At 36.3% G+C, this 27073-nt stretch overlaps 1 protein-coding gene across 5 annotated transcripts in view; it reads right to left on the bottom strand.

Moving 5' to 3' along the window:
* LOC106625350 (oxysterol-binding protein-related protein 1) overlaps positions 1 to 27073 on the bottom strand; it is a 342202-nt gene that overhangs the window by 264977 nt on the left and 50152 nt on the right. For 4 of the 5 annotated variants that reach the window (XM_070109230.1, XM_070109226.1, XM_070109229.1 and 1 more), the window contains exons 2-3: positions 8700 to 9127; positions 3361 to 3423 (exon numbers count right to left, since the gene is read on the bottom strand). In XM_070109230.1, coding sequence (XP_069965331.1) covers positions 3361 to 3401 — 41 coding nt within the window. In that variant the 5' untranslated portion in view covers positions 3402 to 3423; positions 8700 to 9127. The remainder of the gene's footprint in view (positions 1 to 3360; positions 3424 to 8699; positions 9128 to 27073) is intronic. The other variant, XM_070109228.1, reaches the window with a different exon arrangement.

Below are 27073 nucleotides of genomic sequence, written 5' to 3'. Positions count from 1 at the left end.
GAGCTGTGGTTCCAACAAGACGACGCAACATATCACACAGCTCCTTCCGCAATCGATTTATTGAAAGACACGTTTGGTGACCGCCTAATTTTACGTTTTGGACCTGTGAATCTTGTGATTTAACACCGCTAGACTACTTTCTGTAGGGTTATGTAAAGTCATTGGTCCATGCGCATAAGCCACAAACGCTTAACCATTTGGAAGACAACATTCGCCGTGTTATTGCCGGTATACGGCCACAAATGTTGGAAAAAGTCATCGAAAATTGGACTACATCCGAGATAGCCGTGGCGGTCATATGCCATAAATCCTATTTAAAATGTAATGCCACAAGATTATCTTTCGGATAAATAAAATTAATGTCAATAGAATAATCCATCATTGTTTTATTGCAATTTAAAGTTCTATACCTCTAAAAAGAAACATCCGTTACATTTTTAATTAGTTTTGCCGGCATTATCTTCGGCGGACGCTGTAAAACTTTTTTGTTCACATCAACATTTATTTTTATTTTGCCGATATATATTAGTAACATAGAGCAAAGAATTATATCAGATATGTATATAAAGACATACAATTTTATATGTATTGTATATAAAGATATACATGTATTGTATAAATGTTTAGGATGGCGAGGCCAATTGAAATTCGGGTGACTGTCTGTCCGTCCGTTTATTAAAACGTGAGAGAAATTGAGTAAAAGTTGATATATATTTTTTCAAATGAGCTAAGCCTCAGTAAATAACCACACCACTCTACTCCGAAAAACTGGCGCACCCTAATAATGCCCACCACATTCTCACCAATACACCAGCTAACAAAAGGAATGATCAGCGCAGCTTTTTCACCTCATTCGAAGTAATAGCGATCCTGCGGGCAACTCAATTTTCAATTCTACACTGCGCCGCGTCAACACCTAAAATTCTATACGACAGCTCCTGCGCGTAACACTTCGATACGTTACCGATCCTATATTATAAATTGTTCAATATATAAACATGTATATTAAGGAATTTTATTGTGTACAACGTCATAATAAAATTCGAATAATAAACTAAATTGTTCAACTAAATACAAATAATATTATAATAATAATTCTTTAATTGTTTGGTTGCTGTTAACGTGGGATATGCCTCTTAATACATCGGGTGCAAGTTTTTATTCAATATTATTGAAATCTTATTATATGAAGTTTGGTATTGTAAATGGGCGAAATTGGAGCATTGCCTAATTCCTACAAAATTTCGTTAACCGAAAAACTATAAAGTAGTATAATTTAACCCAAATTAAAATAAACAAGTAAGGAAGTTCTTAGCTCGGGTGTAACCGAACATTTTATACTCTCGTAACTTGCAAAGATCAAAGCCCTTTGGAATTACTTCAATTGTTGGCAAAATTTTATATTAAAGGAAGTATTATCCGATTCAACCCATTTTTGACACAATTTCATTTATTTATTTTATTATATGAATTTCAATTATATATCTTACACATTGCCCGATATTTTCGGTAAAAAGTCAACTGGGGTCCACATATTCCGTACATAGGGGCTTGAACAGTTTTGATTCGATGTAGACAATTTTTGGTCACAAGATGGCATAGTTTTTAAGCATTATTCGCGTAAAGTTTTACGCCAATACAATCAGTGTTGTTGCATAGTGGAAAGTGAAAGAATCAGATGGAATTTAAAATCGTATTATATGGGAAGTAGGGTTTTCACCTAAAAGTGAGCGGAAACACGCCCGAAGTGGAATTTTGAACACGGTTCCTATAAAGTCATCTCATACCATCCCATAGATAAATTTAATGTTTCTGTTGTATTTAGTGCTTGATTTATCGCGCTTTTAGTAGTTTTTAACAGTACCGTTATATGTGGAGTGGGCGGGGTTGTTACTTGATTTCACTCGTTTTCACACTGTCGATAGAGGCGCTAAAAGCATTTGTTCTCAGTGACTTTTGTTATTACAGCTTTAGCAGTTTGGGACATATGCTTATAATTCCTATTAGGTGGCGGGATCAGACCCACTTTTTTTTTAGTTTTAACTGCAGATGGCTCTCCCTAATGTAATCCTGCATACTAAATAACAGTCTTGTATCTTATTGTGGAGCTAAGCTGGCAATTTATTTAGTTTTGATTAATGGCGTTTTGTGGTCGTGGCAGTAGTCCGATTACGCCCATCTGCAATAACAACCGTCTTACGGTACCAAGTAACATGTGTAGCTAGTTTCATAAATATACCTAAATTTTTACTCAAGTTACAGGTTGCACAGACGGACGGACGAACAGACAGACAGTCACCTGAATTTCAGCTCGTGTCTTCATTCTAATCATTCATATAACTATATGTATGTATATAACCTTATATATAATTCGATTAGTTTTACTTGTAGGTTATACAAACCGTTAGGTGAACAAAACTAACTCTGTATCAACATGTTGTAAGAGTATTAATTTAATTTATTAATTAAAGTAATTTGTTATAACGAGTCGCAGTAGGGAGGAACATATTTGTTTGAAAGTTTTTAACAAAGGGTTTTGTCCCCGCTTACAACTATATCAACGAGACTGGCTCAACACAAACGTTTTCGATATCTCCTGGGTGAAATCGGGTGATAACTGCGCTCACTCCCCATATAATGGTTACATTGAAAACTATTAAAAGTGCGATAACTCTCTGAATAATTACGTCAGAATCATAAAATTTCTCAGCGAAGATCGCACTCTTCATACGAATCAACGTAAAATTTGGACAATGCGTGTAGCACCGCTGACCTTTATATGAAATCCTATACCTCAAATTCGGTGCATACTATTATCCTTAAACTTCGTTCACATTATAATATGCTAAAACATAGTTGCTGAGTCTCGGTGAAGTCAGCACCTAATTTACTCAATAAGTAGGCAAACGTGGCATGAATGGAATATGAGCCGCACATGCCGACTATTAAAATTTATAAGGAATGATATAAGATATCTAATAGGAATGCTAACCAGCCACTGTCTAATTGGCAGACTTGCCAGTAGACTAAGATCCCCATGTAATGACTATTGTAGAAGCTGTCAGGAGGTAGAAGCTGAGGAGACTATAAAACAACTTCTCCTTCCTACCTGCACCCGAACTTTTCCTTTTCTTAGTTGTTCCTGTAAAAATTTAAACACATACATACATATATGATATGAATTTAGCCAACATATGAAATGTATTTACTTTAATATGGATTAAGGTATGGTATTATATTATATTATACTGTATAAGGACATTTTCCTTGTAGCCAAAAAGTTTTACTTAAATATTTTATTAATAATTGATATAAAAATTAAACAACGATAAGATTTATTTAGAGGTGGTTTAGTCTTACCTTTGCGAAAAGGATACGTTGTTAATCATATTGTTTTCCATTTATTAGTATTTTACTACTTCACTGAAATACAAAGAAAATTATTGAGTATACATAAATTTATATATGTGTGTGAATTGAGGTTTAAAGTTACTAATAGCTTATTTTATTCTTATTAAAATGTTTCAATTAGTTTGCTAGTCTATTAAATGAGCAATGTACAACATTTTATTCGAAATGATCACCATTCGCTTTCACACAAGCCCTCAAACGATTTGGCCATTGATATATAGCAGCTTGCACTGTTTCTATTGGTACATAATGACGAACCTGCTCGAACCAAAGATATTTTGAAACTCTCCAAATTTCTGTGCGGTATTCAACATACCATGTTCTTTAACTTTCAGACGATAATCTTGCTGGAAAATTCTTTGCTATCCATGGAAGATAATTTTACTTAACTGCTTTAACACGCCTTCTAAAACATCCTGCTGGTAAACGTTTGTCCCATTTTTTAGCATTTTCTCACAGATTTAAATACACCTCTTCACGTCTTTATGGGAGATTCCCAACCAAAATATCACAGCAGTTGGATGGTGACCACGTTGAATCCTTCGAATAACATCTTTTGCGTCTTTGAAAGTTTTTCGTATATATCTCGTCTTGACATTGATCTGTTCAATATACCCATTTCCGACATTTCTGTTTTCTAATAGGATTTCCGCGAACGTGTTCGCGAACAGTTTTTGAAATGCTTCCAATCACTCAAGGACAACCAATTTTTACTTTTGTCATTCACTGTAGAAGTTTTATAAAAACCGTTCAATAGTGCGGCAAACAAACATTCTCAAAATATTAAGCTTTTTGGGAAGCTCATAATTTTAAGGTCTATCTCTTAAAGAAAATAGTAGTGTAGTGTGGTCCGTACTGGTTTGCCTGGATGTGATGAATACAAAATGCTTGAGTGGATAGACGCCACCTCCAGCGATCTACTGCGAGTTTGATTAAGAGCGTTGAAGACGCTTGCAAGTGGGTTATTCAAAAAGATTTTGGTTTTACGAATCATGGTATCTTATAGTAATTTATGTGATTTGTAGTCTACATTCACATACCTCTTGCATTTTAACAGCATATTGGCGTTCACGTGAAAAAAAGTTCATGTTTTTGGCAGGAGCTTTAGCCGACTTTAATTTTACCCATCAATATATCATATACAATGCATCTCTTTCCGGGTTGGAGTAATAGTTTTCAACAATTCATTTTCCCTTTTTATATTTCCCTCATCGCCAAACAGTGAAGCCACCTTACGTATGAATAATCCATTCTCGGAAGACCTTAAACTCAATAGCACATTTTCTAATTGCTAATCTATTGGAAGTTGTGTTCCACTACAATTTTTGTTAAATACAATGTCGTAAAATACTTATAATTTAATGTAATGGCCAAAAATGTAGCTTTATCATGAAAATATGGCTTTGCCATTATGTTTTAAAAAATATTACGTGCAGGTGACCGCACCGGGATAGGCCCAGTTTTGAACCACTTTTTTTAGCAATTGGGGTCGTGTGTAGCAATCACGTGGCAAATATTCTTTTTAAAGGGGTAAATTGTCTTGGGCTAATGTGCGTAGACAAGCGACTTCATATAACCCCACAAAAAATAGTCCACCGGTGTTACATAGCAACATCTTGTCGGCCACGCTGCCGGCCCACGACGCGATATAATGCGCTCACCATAAGTTTCGTTGACTGTATGACATGTAACGCCGTTTTATTGGAATTTTAACATTATCGCCGGCTTCATTTTTGAAGATATATGAACCTGAAACCAGTCACATACATTCCGCCCACCGTTCTTACTGCCCGTATCAAACCAAATTTGTCAAAAGTTATGCCCGTAGTGGCAACATAGAAATAAATTGTTCTTTTTGGTTTTCATTTGACCAATGTTGCCAATGTTCAATTTGTATACACGATTTTTCAAACATTTAGTTTTGTAGATATAATTTTTCATAATGTAAAAGCTCAAAACTAAAATCCAACTAACTACTTATACATAAATAAATGCATTCGACTGTGTTTTTGGTTGCTTATTTTAAGAATATTTCAAATATATTCAAGTTTATTTTTTAATTCCTACAAAATATCAACATTGACAACCCTGCTTTGCAAGAGATTACTCTCTCCCTCTCAGCTCACTCACTCGTACGAGAAAACTCCAATTTTCGCGGATATCCTACCGTACGGTCTGTTGAAGCGGACGGTAGAAGCTGTGGTGAGTGTTCATTTACGTTGCGTTCTCATAAGATAGGTAATATCAGTTAACGTACGGTACGTACCCAATGATAACAATAGTAAGAAATTAATTCTAATAGCTATTCATCTATCACTAAATGCTTCTATAAGGGATAACAAAATGTTGCACTTTTTTTTATGTCTATTAGTATTATTTCCATTTCTTTGTTTTTTGTGAGTTTACAATTTAATTGTATTACACAATGTTCACTCATTTGTAGTTCTCGTAATTGTTTATTACCTTCAAATGTATATATCTTATTTTCGTAACTGAAAATTTCCTTTATTTTTGACAATTATTATATTCTGTATTTAGTATTGGAATTATGGCTTTTATTTTTACATTCTGAAGAGTTTACCTTTAACACCAAATATCAGAAAGGTATTGTTAACAAGTAAGGAAGGGCTAAGTTCGGATGTAACCGAACATTTTATACTCTCGCAAAGTAAAATGGTACACTCGTTTGAGATTTCTTTGTGGATTGACTGATATTTTCGGTAGAAGGTCAACTATAGGCACTGGGGTCCACTTATTTAGTACTTAGGGGTTTGAACAGTTTTGGTTCGATTTAGACAATTTTTGGCCGCAAGGTGGCATACTTTAATTGCATTATTCACGCAAAGTTTTACCCCGATATAATCATTGTTACCTGATTTGCATAGTGGAAAGTGAAAGAATCAGATAGAATTGAAAATGGTGTTACATGGGAAGTAAGCGTGGTTGTAGTCCGTAGTAACTAGATCTACACCACTATTTTGCACACTTAATTATGTACTTTTCATTGTAGAGTGATATCTGTTAGTATAATTTCTAATTGATTTTTGAATAATTTGTTTTATTGACAAATCCATATTTAATTTGTATATCATCCTAAACTTTTCTGTAACTGTATTGTGAAATCTTTCAATGTCCGAGGTGTGTATTTGGTTTAGTTACAATGTAGTTCTACATTTTCGTTGTTAAAACTTTTTTTGTTTTTATTGCCTTCAATTCGTTATCAACAATTATTATTATTTTGAAAACTTGTGGATTGTAGTTAAAAATTTAAATCTTTTTATTACATAAGTATCTACGTGGACTATTTCGTTCTTTGCTAATGGTGTTTCTGTATTTGAAAATTTTGGTCTTATTAGATCCCTACCATATAACACATTGGTTTATAACTATCTGGACTAGTTCTTTAATTTTTAGGTAATAAATTTTGTTTTTTATTTGGTTATAAGTTTCCTCTATACATGAATGTATGCTATCCCTTACGTGATAAAGTGATATTTATATTGTATTTGTGATTTAATAATTCTGAAAAAATACCTGTTGTCCTTTCCTTATACAAGTATATCTCCTGAATAATGTCTTCCATATTTTCAAAATCATGTTCAGCAATGAATATTATACGTTTTCTATGAACAGTCTTAAATTCTTTTTGTTGTTGGTTATTATTATTTGGGTATTGTATTTGTTAACGATATCATCCTTAATAAAAAAATTGTCATTTAAGCTTTTTTCAACGGAACGTATGGTAGCCATTGTTATTTTATCTGCCATATTTATCTCTAGACTAATGTCTTCTTATTGGTTTGAAACATTGTTTGAACTTTGATTCTCTTCCTCCATGATGTTTTCTTTTCCTAATCTACTTAAAACCCCGCTACTTTGTTTTCTTTACCCTGTAAATATTCAATATCGAATTGATATTCTCCTAGTTTTAGTAGCCATCTCTAATGTCGTGGTGACATATATTTTCCTTTATATAGTGTTATTTAGGTATTTAATTGACTGGCGGTCAGTTAAAATTTTAAATCTTCTACCATAAACGTTAGGCCTGAAGTAATTTACACTCCACATTATTGCCAAAAATTATTGCCGTTTGACTTTGCGAAAGTTTAAAATGTTCGGTTACAGCCGAACTTAGCGCTTCTTTTCTTGTTATACATTTTCGGTAATAACCGGTGATACATAGAAAACTTTTAATTTGTTGCTCTGTCCGTGGTAATTCTAAATCTTGAAAAAATTTTATTTTATTTGGAGTAGGTTTCATTTTAAATTACATTCGTCTATCTGATTCGTCAAATTCTTCTTTTTCAGTGTATGCAAGATATCTTTTATTGCTTTTATATGTTCATTCAATGAGGTTATAAATAACTTTATTAAAATGTCGTCTAAATAAACGTTTTGTTGATATAATCGTGTTGAATTACGTTCATTAGTCGCAGGAGTGACAAGTTCATACGTCGTGGGTCGTCTACTGTTATTTCATTCAGCTTCCTTCAATCGACTACTAATCTGTATTTCTGCTTACCTGAGGTGTCCATCTTTTTAGGTATAACAATTAATGGACTGGAATATCTCGATTTACTTTTTCTTATTATTCCTTGTTCGGCCATTTCTTTTATTTGTCTTTGAACTTCTTCTTCATTTTAGTTAATTTGCTCTTCTGTGGTGGTTCTTATTTCATGTTAAATTTGTGTAGTACTTGTCAAGATTTCTCCTTCTTTGAACAATAGGTTTTCAAATGTTTTCAATAATTTTTAGTTTCTTTAAACTGTTCTGTATATAAATGATCTAATTGTACTTCTATACCTTTTGTTTTTTCATTTGTCGCTTCTAGTGTACATAGGTACTTCCTTGAAATTAAGATGTTGGCTTGAAAACTCAGATGCTTTTTCATTCAACGTAATTATTCCTTCTACTAGATTTAACATGGTATTTGATTTAAAAAATCGATTCCTATTATAATATTCTATTTTCTATTTCTCAGTGGTGTTGATCTCCATTTTATATACGCATTATCAGGTAAATTAAATTCTCTTGGTGCCTTAGTATGTACTTCATGAGTAATTGTCCCTTTGCTAGTTACTTTACTGATTATAATTTAATTTTTAAGTGGTAATTTCCGAAATTCATTCAGCTCTGAATCCACTAAAATATGTTTGCCCCTGTATCTATTAATGCGATGTATTTTTTATTTTCAATTGTTACTGTCAAATTGATCCCCCTTCATAATATACAATTAATTCGTCTGTCTTATATTTAGTATTTTGAATTTCTATAGCAAGTTCACTCACCGAATTTGATTTGAGACTTGTTATCTTCCTATATATTTATTGCGTCTCCGTGTCTGGTTTGTATCGCATTTTTAGGGTATTTTTAATAGCATTAAAATTAGTTCACGGTCACGTCCTCTTGATCCGTAAATATCGGTATATGTAGTAAGTGTTTAAACACTCTCTCTACCCCTTCGGTTGGCTCTGTCTTAGTTGCAGCTATAAGTATGTATGCTGTTTGCAGCTGCTCTAATTGCTGTTCTCTTCTGTTAAGCTGCTCTAACAGCTACATGTTGTGAATCTGGTTCTGCTAGTCTTCCATCTCTCTCTTTTCGTCGAACCTTCTTTGTTTTTTTACGCTTTTTCTCTGCCACTGCACTTTTTATACTCTCGCAACCTGTTGCTACAGAGTATAATAGTTTTGTTCACCTAACGGTTGTTTGTATCACCTAAAACGAATCGAGTTAGATATAGGGTTATCAATACTAATATTATAAAGTTGAAGAGTTTGTTTGTTTATTTGTTTGTTTGAACGCGCTAATCTCCGAAGCTACGACCAATAGGAGCAAAGATATAGTGGTAAATGTGTAAAAAACGGGAGAAATTATTTCATCTTTGAAGCCTTCCGTTGCGTGCGCTGTGAAAACGGTTCAAGATACACAAAAAATATGTATTAAAGAATAATTGCTCTTTTAATGATCTAAAAAACAGTCCGCGATAGTATATGTCTATCTTTTAAGATTAACTCACAAAAACCGTTTTTATGGTACCTAATTTGGTCGAAATAATTTGTTTAAGTTGTAGCAACATAATAATATTAATCTTTATTCAAATAAATATGTTGTTGGTTAAGAGTACTTCATTGTGAATAAAATTGTCTTTGACATAACTTAATTTCAACAAAAAACTTTAAAGATTACATTGATAAATAACTCCGAAACAAAACCAACTCGCTCTCTGCGCTGGCCGGCGCGGCGGGAGAGTGGCGGTACTTGCGGGCAAGCCGGGAGGGGGGTGTAGCTCAACGAGATACCATGCCGCGCGGCTCAAGGCACAAGCAATCACCGACGCAAAACCGTGTCCCGCATCAGCTGATGCGACCTATCTTATGAGAGCGCAATGTAAATGATCAGTCACCACCGCTTCTACCGTCCGCTACAACAGACCGTACGGTATGATATCCGCGAAAATTTGATTTTTCCCGTAAGCGGCCTTTACACGGTCATTTTTGTATGCAAGCATGTGCGGCGTACATACATGTGTGATGGTTTTTAAAAAATTTTAAAAACATGATGTTGTTTTGAACATGTTTTATGGTGTAAACGCTTGCATCATGCTCTGCTTTCACACGAGCAAAAAGAGTCCAGCGACTCGAGTATAGTTTTTCTGTCTGTTTGTGCCGTTCGAATGCGCAACACTTAGAGTATGTTGCATATTTCATTTTTATGTTGGGATGGTGGTCCCACATTTTGCTTGCAATGAATTAGCATGAATGTGGTAGAACAATATGCATAATACCTACCTGCTTAATATTTCCAAGGCCAAATTTATAACAGGAATTTCCTAATATTTATGTATCAAAAATTCATAATTTCTTTACTCAATATTTTTGGGATTCAAAAGTCTTTGTTTAAAAGGGCTAAATATTTTCAAGGCCAAATTTATAACAGGAATTTCCTAATATTTATGTATCAAAAATTCATAATTTCTTTACTCAATATTTTTAGGATACAAAAGTCTTTGTTTAAAAGGGCTAAATATTTTCAAGGCCAAATTTATAACAGGAATTTCCTAATATTTATGTATCAAAAATTCATAATTTCTTTTATCAATATTTTTAGGATTCAAAAGTCTTTGTTTAAAAGGGCTAAATATTTTCAAGGCCAAATTTATAACAGGAGTTTCCTAATATTTATGTATCAAAAATTCAAAATTTCTTTACTCCATATTTTTGGGATTCAAAAGAGTATTTGTTTAAAAGGGCTAATGCACGCAGTATATTTTTCCAGTCGTAAGGAAACATCGAAGCGTAATGGCGTCCAGGATAAACGAAGAAATATCAGAGAAATAAAGTATGATTGTACTGAACGGTTGAATGCAGCCCTAATTTGTTTATGCGATATAATTATCATCGTAATATTACTTTTTAAACACAGTTTCATTTTGTAGTTGTTTTCTATATAGTAGGTACTTTATTTGTTTTAGGATAGTATTTAGTTACACAATAATAACACTTTTTTGTTTTCATGTAGATTATTAATTTATAAGTATGTGTTTTCTATAAGTATAGTATTGTTTGTTTTAAAAATAGTATTTAGTTTCTAATATTTTTTTTTGTGGTACATAATACCTGTAGGTATTCTCATTAGATTAGGGTTAAGTTCAAGCATAAAGTTAGTTTACCTTATTTTCATTTTACGGTTGTTCTTTTGACATAATCGTTAAAAATAAAAGTAATTAGGTTCCTAATTATTAATCTTCTTAATCTTACGTTTCTTTTTTTTTTATTACGAGATACGCTTTAGTTAAGTTTTCATTTTCTACGTTTTTTCTTCATCACTATAATGCCGAGAAAAAGAACTCAGCTTTCTCGGCAGACTGCTACTGCAAAGCGGCTGCGAGTTTTGCGCAGCAATGAAACTATGCACAGGTTGGCTACACAACGAGCAATTACTGAACAAAACCGTGCAAGGGAATCAAGCGTTGAACGTTCGCAGCGTTTAGCCTCACAAAATTTCCAAACTTTGGCGAATCGGCAACGGGAATCGAGTGCTGATCGTTCTCAACGTTTGGCTTCACAGAATGCCCGAACATTGGCTAACCGCGATTGGGAATCGAGTGCTGAACGTTCTCAACGTTTGGCCTCACAGAATGCCCGCACATTGGCTAACCGCGATCGGGAATCGAGTGCTGAACGTTCTCAACGTTTGGCCTCACAGAATGCCCGAACAGTGGCTAACCGCGATCGGGAATCAAGCGCTGAACGATCCCATCGATTAGCACAGCAAAATGCCCGATCAACTAGGAATAGAACTCGCAGACAACATAATTTATTAAATGCTGCTTTTGCTTATGATTGTAAAATGGGCAGCTGAAACTCCTGGACTGTGTTGTAGTGGTGGCAAAGTAAATATACCTATAATTCCGGAACCAATATCCGTTTTAAAGGAACTGATATCAGGCTCACATCCATCATCTAAGCATTTCTTAAATCACTCAAGACAATATAATACATTATTTCAGATGACTTCATTTGGTGCCAAAGAAATTCGTGAGGGAAACTTTATGCCCACTTTTAAAGTCCAAGGGCAAGTTTATCATTTAATCGGTGACTTACTTCCATCTGTAGGGGCACAACCCGAATTCCTGCAAATATATTTTGTTTCCCATGCAGATCAGGTATCCTTGCGCTCAAATTTAAACCCAAGCTTGCAAATCGATCTTATCGTCGTTCTCCAAACATATCTTCATGATCATAATACGTATATTCAAAGTTTTAAGTACAATCTAGAAAATAGATCACCGAATGATTTAAAACTTATCATTCATGCTGATGTAAAACCTCCTAATGAGCATAGAGGTCGGTATAATGCGTCGGTAGTAGATGAAGTAGCTGTTCTTATGATAGATAAAGACAAAGGTCCCCGTGATATTGTATTGACTGCGAGAGATGGTCGACTTTAACGAGTTTCTGAAATTCATAGATCTTATGACCCGCTTCAATATCCCTTACTGTTTCCCTTTGGAAACGACGGATACTGTATTAATATTCCACAGCAGAATACTACGGCTACATTTAAAACTGTTGCATGTATGCTGTTTTATGCATTTAGATTCATGGTGAGAATAAATGACTTTAACAGTATACATTATTTCAAAGGATTATTCAACCAATATTGTGTTGATATGGCGACAAAAATGATCTCTGAGAGGCTAGACTTCATCAAAAGAAATCAAAAAAAATTGAGAGCAGAAGAGTACATTCATTTAAGAGATGCCGTCGTAAATGATGGACATATAAACGCTTCTAATATTGGCCAGCACGTTATATTGCCGTCGTCATTTACAGGATCCCCCATATTCATGAATGAAAAAAGTTAAGATGCCATGACATATGTCAGGAAATTTGGAAGACCTGACCTCTTCATTACATTTACATGTAACCCCGAATGGCCAGAAATAAAAAGTGAGTTATTGCCCAATCAACATTCTTATGATAGACATGATTTAATTTCTAGGGTATTTCATTTAAAACTCAAGAAAATGATAGACCTATTAACGAAGAAAAATATTTTTGGCCCATCGAAAGCCTTTGTTTACAGTATAGAATGGCAAAAAAGAGGTTTACCTCACACCCACATTTTATTGTGGCTGGCTAACAAAGTTCAACCAGATTCTATAGATGCAATAATATCGGCTGAAATACCTGACATACAACAAGATCCGATTCTTCATAATATTGTCATAAAAAATATGATACATGGTCCTTGCGGATTTCATAATCCTACATCACCATGTATGAAAGAAAACGTTTGTTCTAAAAAGTTCCCTAGGCATTTTATTTCGGAAACACAAACGGGAGATGACGGTTATCCAACCTACAGACGCAGGTCTCCAGATAATGGTGGAAACACAGCTATAATTCGTGTAAAAGGTACAGAAATGAGCGTGGATAATCGTTGGGTGGTTCCCTATAATCCACTGCTATCACGAATTTTCAATGCACACATTAACGTAGAGTTTTGTCAATCGGTCAAAGCTATTAAATACATGTGTAAGTATATTCATAAAGGTTCTGATCAAGCCACATTTTCGTTACAAAGTAATAACGATGAAGTAGAAAAATATCTAAATGGTCGCTATATAAGTTCCTCGGAGGCGTTTTGGAGAATTTTCCAATTTTCTATTCATGAACGTTTTCCGGCAGTAGTTCATTTAGCCGTTCATTTGGAAAATGGACAAAGAGTATATTTTTATAATAATGAAAATCTTCAAGATCGTGTGAACAATCCTTCATCAACGACACTTACAGCGTTCTTTGATCTCTGCAAAAGTGACGATTTTGCAAAAACCCTTTTATATCACGAAGTTCCCCAGTATTACGTTTGGCAAAGAAATTCATTTTCTAGAAGAAGACGCGGGCAAGATGTTGAGGGATATCCCGGTGTAAAAAAAGACACAAATTTAGGCCGTGTTTATAACATTCATCCAACTCAAAATGTCATTTCAACATCTAAGAACCGTGAATGGTGTTATTTTCCAAACGTACCAAGGCGCTTGCAAGGAATTAGGTTTACTGGAGCTTAGCTACAAAATTAAGACAATTATTTACCACTATCCTTATATTTTGCCAACCATCTGATCCATTAGAGTTATGGAATAAATTTCGTGATGCTTTATGTGAAGATATATTAAACAGAATGCGTAATGAGAATCAGGATATGACATTAGCATATTATGATGATATATACAATGATGGACTAATCATAATTGAAGATAAAATTCATGAGATTTCAGATAAATCCCTAACCGACTATGGGCTTCCTGCAGCATAAAGAAATAATTCGCTTCTGGACCCGTTAGAAGTAGCGTTGCGAAAACCATATAACATAAATGAATTAAATGAGTATATCACACAAAATGAACCAAGATTAGTTAACGACCAGGTGGCAACGTATACTTGTGTCATGAAAAGTGTTCGTTTTAATGAAGGAAGAATTTTCTTTTTGATCACTAATCTTATATTAGCAAAAGTAAGGTCTCTAGGAAAGCTAGCCTTGGCAGTAGCGTCGTCAGGTATTGCTGCAACCTTATTAGCAGGTGGACGCACAGCTCATTCCACTTTTAAACTGCCCCTGTGTCTTTAGAGAAAGATAGCGTCTGCTCTATACGCAAAAATGGCCCTTTGGGAAAAATTTTACAAGACGTCAGTCTAATAATCTGGGACGAATGTACCATGATACACAGAGCTCACGTAGAAGCTCTAGACAGAACTCTTAGAGATCTTAGAAGCTGTGATAAAATCATGGGTGGGATTACTGTTATGTTTGCTGGGGACTTTCGCCAAACTTTACCGGTAATAGTAAGGGGAACTAGAGCAGACATTGTGAAGGCTTGCCTTAAAAGTTCTCCATTATGGAAATTTGTAAATATTTTAAAATTATCGACAAATATGAGAGCACATTTGGGGGGAGGTAGTATAACTTTCCCTTCAAAATTACTTTCTGTAGGAGACGGGAAAATACCTCATTCTAATAATAAAATTGAAATTGATTGCGATTTAGGAGTAAAAGTGGATAACATCGAGGAATTAGTAACTAAGGTATACCCTGACATCAGCCAAATGGAAAACAAGGACCATCAATGGATGTGTCAAAGAGCAATATTGGCGGCAAGAAATAGTAGCGTTGACGAAATAAATGATATCATTTTGAGTAAACTCCCAGGAGATATTGTAACCTACACATCCATTGATACCGTGATGGATCAAGAAGATGTAGTTCATTACCCACAGGAGTTCCTCAATTCCTTGAACCCAAGCGGCCTTCCCCCACATTCTCTTAAGTTAAAAATAGGTGCCCCAATAATTTTACTAAGAAATCTCAAACCACCAAATTTATGCAACGGGACCCGACTTCAAGTAAAATTTCTGCGCAAAACCTTCATCGTTGCAATAGTTTTGACTGGTCCAGCAGTTGGTCAAACAGTCCTCATACCCCGCATCCCAATGATACCCAACGACTTACCTTTCAATTTTAAAAGAATACAATTTCCGCTTAAATTATCTTTTGCAGTCACAATAAATAAATCACAGGGGCAAACATTCAAACACGTGGGGATCGATTTACGCCAAGACTGTTTTTCGCACGGCCAGTTATATGTCGCGTTATCAAGATCGGGTTGTCGCGAAAATCAATATGTTCTTCTGCCACAAGATAATAAAACAAAAAATGTAGTATATGCAGAAGTTCTTTAAAATAATAAAATTTACTTTAACAAGTAAGGAAGGGCTAAGTTCGGATGTAACCGAACATTTTATACTCTCGCAAAGTCAAATGGTATACTCGTTTGAGATTTCTTTGTGGATTGACTGATATTTTCGGTAGAAGGTCAACTATAGGCACTGGGGTCCACATATTTAGTACTTAGGGGTTTGAACAGTTTTGGTTCGATTTAGACAATTTTTGGCCGCAAGGTGGCATACTTTAATCGCATTATTCACGCACAGTTTTACCCCGATATAATTATTGTTACCTGATTTGCATAGTGGAAAGTGAAAGAATCAGATGGAATTGAAAAAGGTGTTATATGGGAAATAGGCGTGGTTGTAGTCCAATTTCGCCAATTTCGCACTATGACATAGAAACATGAAAAGAACGTTACGCACCGAATTTGGTTGAAATCGGTTAAGCAGATCTCAAGATATGGGTTTTCACCTAAAAGTGGGCTGTGCCACGCCCACTGTCTAATTTTGAACGCGGTTCCTATAAAGTCATCTTATACCATCTCAGAGATAAAATTTAATGTCTCTGGCGTGTTTAGTGCTTGATTTATCACGCTTTTAGTAGTTTTTAACAGTACCGTTATATGGGGAGTGGGCGGAGTTGCCACCCGATTTCAACTATTTTCACACCGTCAATAGAGGTGCTAAACACATTTGCTTCCAGTGAATTTTGTTATTATAGCATTAGCGGTTTAGGAGATATGCACATTAAACCTATTAGAGGCGGGACCACGCCCACTTTAAAAAACAAAATTTTAACTGCAGATGCCCCTCCCTAATGTGATCCTGTGGACCAAATAACAGTCTTGTAACTTATTGCGGAGCTTAGTTATGGCAAGTTATTTGTTTTTGATTAATGGCGTTTTGTGGGCGTGGCAGTGGTCCGATTACGCCCATCTGCAATGCCAACCGTCTCACGGTACCCTGAAACATGTCTACCAAGTTTCATAAAGATATCTCAATTTTTACTCAAGTTAGAGCTTGCACGGACGGACGGACAGACGGACGGACGGACAGACAGTCACCCGGATTTCAACTCGTCTCTTCATCCTGATCATTTATATATATATAACCCTATATCTAACTCGATTAGTTTTAGGTGATACAAACAACCGTTAGGTGAACAAAACTATTATACTCTGTAGCAACAGGTTGCGAGAGTATAAAAATATGTATTTGTACGCACCGAATTTGGTTGAAATCGGTTAAGCAGATCTCAAGATATGGGTTTTCACCTAAAAGTGGGCTGTGCTATAAAGTCATCTTATACCATCTCAGAGATAAAATTTAATGTCTCTGGCGTGTTTAGTGCTTGATTTATCGCGCTTTTAGTAGTTTTTAACAGTACCGTTATATGGGGAGTGGGCGGAGTGTCCACCCGATTTCAACTATTTTCACACCGTCAAAAGAAGTGCTAAAAACATTTGCTTCTAGTGAATTTTGTTGTTATAGCATAAGCGGTTTAGGAGATATGCACATTAAACCTATTAGAGTCGGGACCACGCCCACTTTAAAAAAAAAAGTTTTAACTACATATGCCCCTCCCTAATGTGATCCTGTGTACCAAATAACAGTCTTGTATCTTATTGCGGAGCTTAGTTATGGCAAGTTATTTGTTTTTGATTAATGGCGTTTTGTGGGCGTGGCAGTGGTCCGATTACGCCCATCTGCAATACCAACCGTCTAACGGTACCAAGAAACATGTCCACCAAGTTTCATAAAGATATCTCAATTTTTACTCAAGTTACAGCTTGCACGGACGGACAGTGGATTTCAACTCGTCTCTTCATCCTGATCATTTATATATATACTAGCTTTTGCCCGCGACTTCGTCCGCGTGGAATAGTGACTTCCGGCAGATTTTTGGTTCGTCCCACGTAGTTCCCGTTCTTGCGGGATTTTCGAAATGGTCGAGTTCCCGCAAAATTTCAGGATAAAACCTGTGTTTTTTTTCGAGTTCCAAACTATATCTGTACAATTTTTATACTCTCGCAACCTGTTGCTACAGAGTATAATAGTTTTGTTCACCTAACGGTTGTTTGTATCACCTAAAATTATTCGAGTTAGATATAGGGTTATATATATATAAATGATCAGGATGAAGAGACGAGTTGAAATCCGGGTGACTGTCTGTCCGTCTGTCCGTCCGTCCGTCTGTCCGTCCGTCCGTCTGTCCGTCCGTCCGTGCAAGCTCTAACCTGAGTAAAAATTGAGATATCTTTATGAAACTTGGTAGACATGTTTCATGGTACCGTGAGACGGTTGGTATTGCAGATGGGCGTAATCGGACCACTGCCACGCCCACAAAACGCCATTAATCAAAAACAAATAACTTGCCATAACTAAGCTCCGCAATAAGATACAAGACTGTTATTTGGTACACAGTATCACATTAGGGAGGGGCATCTGCAGTTAAAATTTTTTTTTTAAAGTGGGCGTGGTCCCGCCTCTAATAGGTTTAATGTGCATATCTCCTAAACCGCTAATGCTATAATAACAAAATTCACTGGAAGCAAATGTGTTTAGCACCTCTATTGACGGTGTGAAAATAGTTGAAATCGGGTGGCAACTCCGCCCACTCCCCATATAACGGTACTGTTAAAAACTACTAAAAGCGTGATAAATCAAGCACTAAACACGCCAGAGACATTAAATTTTATCTCTGAGATGGTATAAGATGACTTTATAGGAACCGCGTTCAAAATTAGACAGTGGGCGTGGCACAGCCCACTTTTAGGTGAAAACCCATATCTTGAGATCTGCTTAACCGATTTCAACCAAATTCGGTGCGTAACGTTCTTTTCATGTTTCTATGTCATAGTGCGAAATTGGCGAAATTGGACTACAACCACGCCTATTTCCCATATAACACCTTTTTCAATTCCATCTGATTCTTTCACTTTCCACTATGCAAATCAGGTAACAATAATTATATCGGGGTAAAACTGTGCGTGAATAATGCGATTAAAGTATGCCACCTTGCGGCCAAAAATTGTCTAAATCGAACCAAAACTGTTCAAACCCCTAAGTACTAAATATGTGGACCCCAGTGCCTATAGTTGACCTTCTACCATAAATATCAGTCAATCCACATAGAAGTCTCAAACGAGTATACCATTTGACTTTGCGAGAGTATAAAATGTTCGGTTACATCCGAACTTAGCCCTTCCTTACTTGTTTTAATTCATTTAATTATTTAAATATCGATTATTTTAAAACTAATTAAGCGGTGCGGTTAAATAGCAACAAATAATTAAATAATTCCATAATAAAAAAAAAAATTTTTGTTAAAGAAGGCTAAAAACAATAATATAAAAAATTCTCAACTAAAAATTGCTTCAAAGTCCAATACCCCTTGTTCTTTGGCAAACAAACACAAGCAGGATTGCGCACAAACATTTCAGCACAATAATTCGTGTATACCTAGGTACAAAGTGCATTGATCTCCTCAACGAGCTCTCAATTGCTCAAGTACATAAGTACATATCTACAAGTCCACGCATTAGGGTGTACCTACATACCCCTACATAAGGACGTAAAAACGATAAATAAATAAAAGTTCGATTGTTAATAAATTAAAAAATAAATACGACATGTAAAAAAGTGAATCCGCGTATTTAAGTAATCGAATTAAAAACTCTTATTAACTAAAAGAGTATACGGTTATACACAAATACGAAAGTTAAACTTAATTTTGTCGAAAAAGAAAATCTCTATTTACTTAAAAGAGTTTCGTTATATACAAGCATATAGCTTGAATTCCATCGGTCGACACTGAGGAATTTCAAATTTACTTCACTATTTTCTAAATGAGCCCAGATTCAAAAGAATCCAAAACAATACAGTCTCTAAAGGTACCTAAAAGGATTTCTGAAGAAAAGAGTCCATGTACACCTGCAGAAGCTATACGCTCAAAGCAAGGTACTACAAAACAAAAACGGGTGAAATATATTTCATACACCAAATTTATCTCTGAGAGTGACATTCTAATACGATACTGCACTCGATTTTCATCTTCGCCGATTTTGGACAATTCTGAATCGGTATTAGAAATCAAAAAGGAAAATCTTGATAATTTCTGGACACGTCTCCAAGCTGCATATGACGCAATAGTGGAATCTGACGACTCAGATCTACCTGAAAATTTTAAATCTTCGGCTTACGCCAAGTACGAAAACTGCTTAGACCAGTTTGAAGAAACAAAAGCAATGATTTCGGATCAATTAAAATTAATTAAAGCCATTGCACCTGCTCCACATCTGAGAGTAGAGCTGCCACAAATTCAATGTCAAGAGTCAAATTCAGGCATCCATCTCAAGGAGCCCACATGTGATACAGAAATCTTTCATGGTGGTTATGAACAATGACCGTCCTTCCGGGACATGTTTACAGCCGTTTACATAAACCACCCAAAATTAACTAATGCACAAAAATTGTATCACCTCCAGTACAAAACAAAAGGTTAAGCAGGCGTCATAGTCAAACAGTTCGCACTAAATGACGATAATTTCAATCTGGCTTGGGAAGCTCTAAAAGCAAGATACGAAAATGAAAGAATATTGGTTGGTAAGCAAGTAACGATACTAATGAACTTGCCTAAAATTCAGAAAGAAACAAGTGATGAATTCATTAGACTACAATCCACTGTTTCTAATTGTTTGTCGGTTTTATCGCCACAAAGTATTCCCACAGACAGCTGGGACCCTATTCTGATAAATATATGCACCGCGGCATTACCAAAAAAATCGTTACTTTTGTGGGAGCAATCGCTCTCATCTCGGAAAAAATGCCCAACGTGGCAGCAAATGAAAGAATTTCTAACTACCCAATATGAAATAGCAGAAAGGGTAGACAAAAAACTAGTTAGAACAAAAAACGTTCAAAACGACCTCAATAGAAGCTTTAATAGACCCCAAACCAGTAGCAATAACAATTTAAATAGAAGTTTTTTAAAAATCAATCGTTCACATCCGAACAGTATAAACAAACGTCATGCGAACTGTGTATAGGAGGGCACAAACTTAAATCTTGCGCTAAATTCAAAATATTAAATATTGTCGATAGGAACAATTTTGTGAGAACAAAAAAACTTTGCACAAACTGCTTGTCACGTTCGCATATTCTAAAAGAGTGTGAAAGCAAGTTCAATTGCGTTTATTGTCATAAACGACATCATTCAATGCTGCATTACGGCACATTTTCCAGTTCCTCCCCAAACAGCGCAAATATGAAAAGAGCCACGGGTTTAGTTGCAACAGCAAATCCCGAAAATTGGCAACAAGCACCATGCTGCTCAAAGGCACTAAAAACCGAAACGCTACACAGCGAAAATCAAAGTAGAGTACTACTACCCACAGCAGTCGTCTCCATCGAACATCGAGGAGAACTGTTTAAACTTAGGGCCTTAATAGACCAAGGATCACAACGATCTTTCATAGCGTCTAGGGCTCAAAATAGGCTACAACTGCCAACAAAACTAGCCAATTTTGAAATCACGGGAATGGGCGGAAGAGTAGTCCAAAACTCAAATAAAATCTGCCCCATTACCTTAATTTCCCCCCAAGCGGATAAGCACATACAAGCAGAAGCTATAGTCTTACCGCAATTTGCAAATATGCTTCCAAGCTATCACATAAATAGTAAGCATTGGCAAAAGGTTTCACACCTAAAGCTAGCAGATCCCAACTGCAACACTCCCATTCAAATAGACCTTCTATTAGGCAGCGATCTCGTACCACAGATAATACTCGAAGGTATTGAGAAAATTTTAAATACACTTCTGGCACAAAATACTATTTTTGGGTGGATCCTAAGTGGACTAGGACACCATGACCACTCAGGTTGAGGAAATCTCAAACGAATACCTCAATTCACAATTGAAAAAATTTTGGGAGTTAGAAGAGCTCCCCCCCATATCAATCACAACCCCTGAAGATCAGTATTGTGAAGACTTTTACAAAGCCAGAACTACTCGATCAGATACTGGTCGGTACGTCGCACGTCTACCACTAAAACAACAATTTCCTAACACACTCGCCTTAGGTCACTCTCGCTCCTCTACAATACAGCAGTTTTTAAGTATGGAAAAAAACTTACTTTAAAAGGTGAGCTTAATTCAGAATACGATGGCGTGTTAGAAGAATACCTCCATTTAGACCACATGAAGGAAGTAAGCCCATGCGAAAAAATTATAAATGGTAAATATTACTCATTTTACTTGCCTCATCACGCAGTAGTAAAGCCAGACAAAAAACAACTAAAGTAAGAGTTGTCTTTAATGCATCAAGATCTACTAGTTCGGGGAATTCCCTAAATGATATTCTATTTACGGGACCCATGCTCCAACCAGATTTAATGCTACTCATTTTAAATTGGCGTATATTCAAATACGTATTTAACGGAGACGTCGAAAAAATGTATAGACAAATAGTGGTACATAAAGACGATCAAGATTTTCAGCGAATTATTTTCCGAAAATCTGTCAATAGTCCACTACGCGACTATAAACTAAAAACAGTTACCTTTGGCGTCAACTGTGCTCCATATTTAGCCATTCGAACACTCCACGAACTGGCAGAAAACACCAAGTCAGAATTTCCTCTGGCAACACAGGTGTTAAAAACACAAACGTATGTAGACGATATCCTGTCTGGAAGTTACAGTCTTCCACAAGCATACGAGTCACTATCACAGGTGGTAAAAGCCCTCAAAACCGCAGGGTTTCCGTTAAAAAAGATAACGGCGAACCACCCTAATATCTTAAAGGACATACCTAAAGAAAATCTGTTGGTCACTAATTTCCTTAAATTCGAAAAGGAAAGTACAACAAAAACTCTGGGGATCCAATGGAATGCGATATCTGACCAGTTTTCGTACACTACAGAGTCAAAATCAGCATTATCCGCCATAACGAAACGCCAAATTTTATCCTCTGTGGCAAAACTTTTCGACCCTTTTCCTAATACAAGAAATATGGTTAGATGGAACCGACTGGGACGAACAAGTGAAACCACTTCGTTTAGAAAAGTGGTCCCAGTTTGCGAGCAATCTAAATGATATCTAACAGATACAAATCCCACGATGGGTAAATTATGCCCCAGAGCAAAAAGTCGAAATACACGGCTTCTATGACGCTTCTGAAAAGGCATATTGCGCAGCTATATATATTCGCACACAAAGCGACATTGCGACCACAAGCAACTTACTAGTTGCAAAAGCAAAAGTAGCTCCTCTAAAAACAATAAGTCTGCCACGACTTGAACTGTGTGGAGCGCTACTACTAGCCAAACTAGTATCCATGGTGCGAATGCATTTAAACATGGAAAAATACAAACTATATCTGTGGTCCGATTCTGAAATCGTACTAGCCTGGTTAGAAAAACCACCACATGCATGGAAGACGTATATTTCTAATCGAACGTCTCAAATCCTTGACCTAGTAGGATCAGCCACTTGGCGACATGTAGCCAGTGCTGACAATGCTGCTGATCTAGGAACAAGAGGATGCAAACCCCTGCATCTTGCCACCACCACCCTCTGGTGGAATTGCCCCCGATGGTTAACAGAATCTCCCGATTCTTGGCCACAATCGCCCATGCGCAATATAATTGCACCAGAAAGCCGAAAAATCGACTCTTTTAACACAACAGTGGATGATACTGACATCCTCGAACGATTTTCATCGTTCCCACGAGCCCTCAGAGTAATCGCTTATATGCTCAAGTTCATAGAGCGACTCAAAATTAAACTTAAGGGAGTAACTTCATTATATTCCCAATGCGACACAGTGACGCACCTAGACTTACAAAAAGCAAAGGTCGCTCTTATCGCATATACTCAAGCGCGCCACTTCAGCCGTGATATATCACTTTTGAAAGAATCAAAACCTATTGACAAGAGAAGTCACCTCTTATTTCTTAACCCATTCCTCGACACGAAAGGTCTTCTTTCTCTTTCTTTGGTGGTTTATGGGAATCAGCTGTAAAAAGCTTCAAATCCCACTTTAAAAAAGTAGCTGGAAATTACAAATTCAATTACGAAGAATTCACGACATTATTAATTTGAATTTAAACCGTTCTCAATTCACGGCCTCTCACTCTTACAATCCTTTCGCAAGATCCCTTTGATTTCACAGCCTTAACTCCAGGGCACTTTCTCAAAGTAACACCCATTCTGGCCATACCTGAGCCAGGCGTGGAGTCGCTATCCTTATTAAATCGCTGGGAAAGAATTAAAATCTTCATCACGTTTTCAGCCGCCGATGGAAAGAAGAATGCAAAAAGGATCTCCATAAACGATGCCGTTGGAAGACTTCTGAACCAAAACTTGGAGATTGCGTCATCATCCATGATGATTGTCTACCTCCTACCGTATGGCGGCTTGGGCGCATAGAAAAGCTGCATCACGGCTCCGACGGTCACATACGAGTGGTTGATCTTCGTACACAAAGCGGAATGCTAACCAGACCGCTCGTGAAGCTTTGCTTTCTCCCAACCGCCGATAATAGCGACACAGCAAATCTCAAACAATCAACCGATACTACCGCAATACAATAAAATAATCAAATCAAGAAGACAAAAACAGAAAAACTCGTTAATAACCGTTAAAAATAAAAATAACTAATAAAAAAATGGTAGATCAATACGATGACCCATTCATGCCAGATAGCGTGGCACGATCATCCATATCCTTTATATGACAAATCTGCATAATAAAACAACTCTTTCATACAGATTAACATGGATGTGGATACGCCAACTACTCCCACGCCAACTGTGCGGTCGGGTACCAACGTGCCACGCACGGGGCCTACCCCAACGCCCCGATCTGCAGCTGCAACTGCCCCTGCAAGCGCACCTGCAACGACACCGATGTCAGCACCAGTTCCTCGCGGTGGCACGCGACCTTCACCGACGCTATCATCGCCGCCTTCAGAGGCACATCATGTACGATGTCTCATATGTCGGCGCTCACATCGCCTGCAACATTGTGGGATTTTTAGAAGTACGCGACCGTTGCAACGACAGCAAGTTGCCTAGGCACACGGGCACTGTCTAAACTGCCTATCACACACGCGTGGGACACAAGAGTGTGTTTCCACGGGTCTGTGCCAAATTTGCAGCCGCCCACATCACACGCTACTTCATCGCACCTCGAGGCGCGACGTCGGTCGGCCACCTACCCTTCGAAGTCGCGCAACAGGACCTCAACCCTCAACTCGTGCGGTACACCCACGGAATGTAACACCACGGCGTCGACAGCCTAGAAAGCAAAAACTTCGTTCCACGGGTCTGAGCATCGTTGTGGCAACGGTACAACAGCTGCAGCGACTACTAGGGTAATCATTTGCCTAGGATGGGCGGGATGGCTAAATGACCACTCAATCCCCCCTCACCATAAGACACTGTCATACCACACCAATTTACATCCACATCACCACACCTACTTACCATACATTCCACACCTACATACCATACATTCCACATTACTACACCATGCACCAACACGCACACAAATACAACTTAACCACGATCACACCACCATGAAGACATCAATATATTATATAAGGGACTAGAAGAAGGATTCCGCCCGCTTTTTAGCATTTCGATTCGGTTACGACCACATCGCTTTATTTCGAACACCCGCCTCTGCACTTCGCTTTACGAACGGTGAGTGATATTGAAATTAATTTACTACTTAAGTAAATACGTATGATCATACGCAGGATAATTGCGCTAATAAATTGGTAAAAATTTTAATTATTTAAAAATTTTTCTGTAGTTATTGGCATATCATTACAAATACTATTTAAAAGAATGAAACGGATGGAGAAAAGCAGATGAACTTAACAGAAGACAGAGAAGAAAATGATGATATAAATAATTTTTCTGTAGTTATTGGCATATCATTACAAATACTATTTAAAAGAATGAAACGGATGGAGAAAAGCAGATTAACTTAACAGAAGACAGAGAAGAAAATGATGATATAAATATAATTTTTATTGATAAAGAAATAGTGCATTCGCAGATAAGAATTTTTCCAAAATATTGAATATGTCAGCCGATCGCTGTCGCAGCTGCATTATCATCCTGAAAGTTTTTACTTTTTAGTGAATGTATGCATTTCTTTTAAATACTACTATGGCATTCGGTACTGATTTAGATACATTTTTCCTCTTTTTCTTTTACATTAGATTACATACATACGTACATATGTACATAATATGGTATATGTATGCACAAAACAATAAGGGGTCGTTCAAGTAATGCGTAACGCTTCTCAGGGAGCAGGGGTTTTGCATTTGGTTCCGTAACACAGAACACAGAAATTCAAAATAATAACGAATGCTGTAAAGATGAGATGAAAGATGCACAGCCGGAATTATTGGTGAAAACTATTGATGAATCGCAGCAAAAATTTCTACAAATCACGAGAAATCTGCTCAAGAGGAAACACCGAAAGAAATCGAAATCTTTAAAGACAAAAGTAGACAATCACAAACTGGAGGTATTGAAATTTCAAATAAATCATCACAATCGTATTAGAAACATGTTCGTAAATACCAGTATTGTTTGCAAATTTCCAAATGCGACGAAGATTCATGCAGTAAATTTAATAGATATATTCTTGCCCTCTTCTTGCCATTTGCAACCAACCGTATTCGGATTTGAAATTCCAGAAGTTGCTGAGATTACAGCAGTCCAATTTGTTCCATTGTTCATTTGTCTTTCGATGAAGTTGGAATAAAACATCGAAAATTTAACTGATGCATTACAGAAATAATCTGAGCCAGTAGCATTTTTTTCGTAATGTGAAAATACATATTTCTATTTTAATCGATCCAGTTTGAAAAAGACAGTGGGACAACTTTAGAAAGGAAACATTATGACACTGCGTTCCAAAAGGTTATATTTGCGAAGGAAAAGAAAATGTGAACAATTAATTCGCTTCTTGTGAGAATGTAGTATGTAATTAAAAACACATCACATATATGATTAAAAAGTCTACCGCTCTTAAAGTATTAGTCTCAGTAACATAGAATTTATTAAATATAATGTAATATACTATATTATAAAGAGTTTTCCAATAAGATTAAAAAATACACATTAATTGTTGATGAAATTCAAATGTTTTTTATTAATTGTGAAGTGCAATCGATACAATTAAGTTCTGAATATAACATCATAACGAATTCGTTGAACCCAATTTTAGAGTACTTTTTCAACTAATTTAAGTCCTATGTCACGAATAGAATATTCCATATTGACTTCTAAAGTTTAAAGAGCCAGACTCTCTTTTATTTATTGCTAAATACCACTGACTTAAAATAACCCCACAAGAAGTAGTCTAATGGTGTTAAATCACAACTTCTTGGAGGCCATTTAATGTC

Source organism: Bactrocera oleae, chromosome 4 (assembly GCF_042242935.1).
Source record: "Bactrocera oleae isolate idBacOlea1 chromosome 4, idBacOlea1, whole genome shotgun sequence".
Lineage (NCBI taxonomy): Eukaryota > Metazoa > Arthropoda > Insecta > Diptera > Tephritidae > Bactrocera > Bactrocera oleae.
This window is presented reverse-complemented; position numbering and strand designations above follow the sequence as displayed.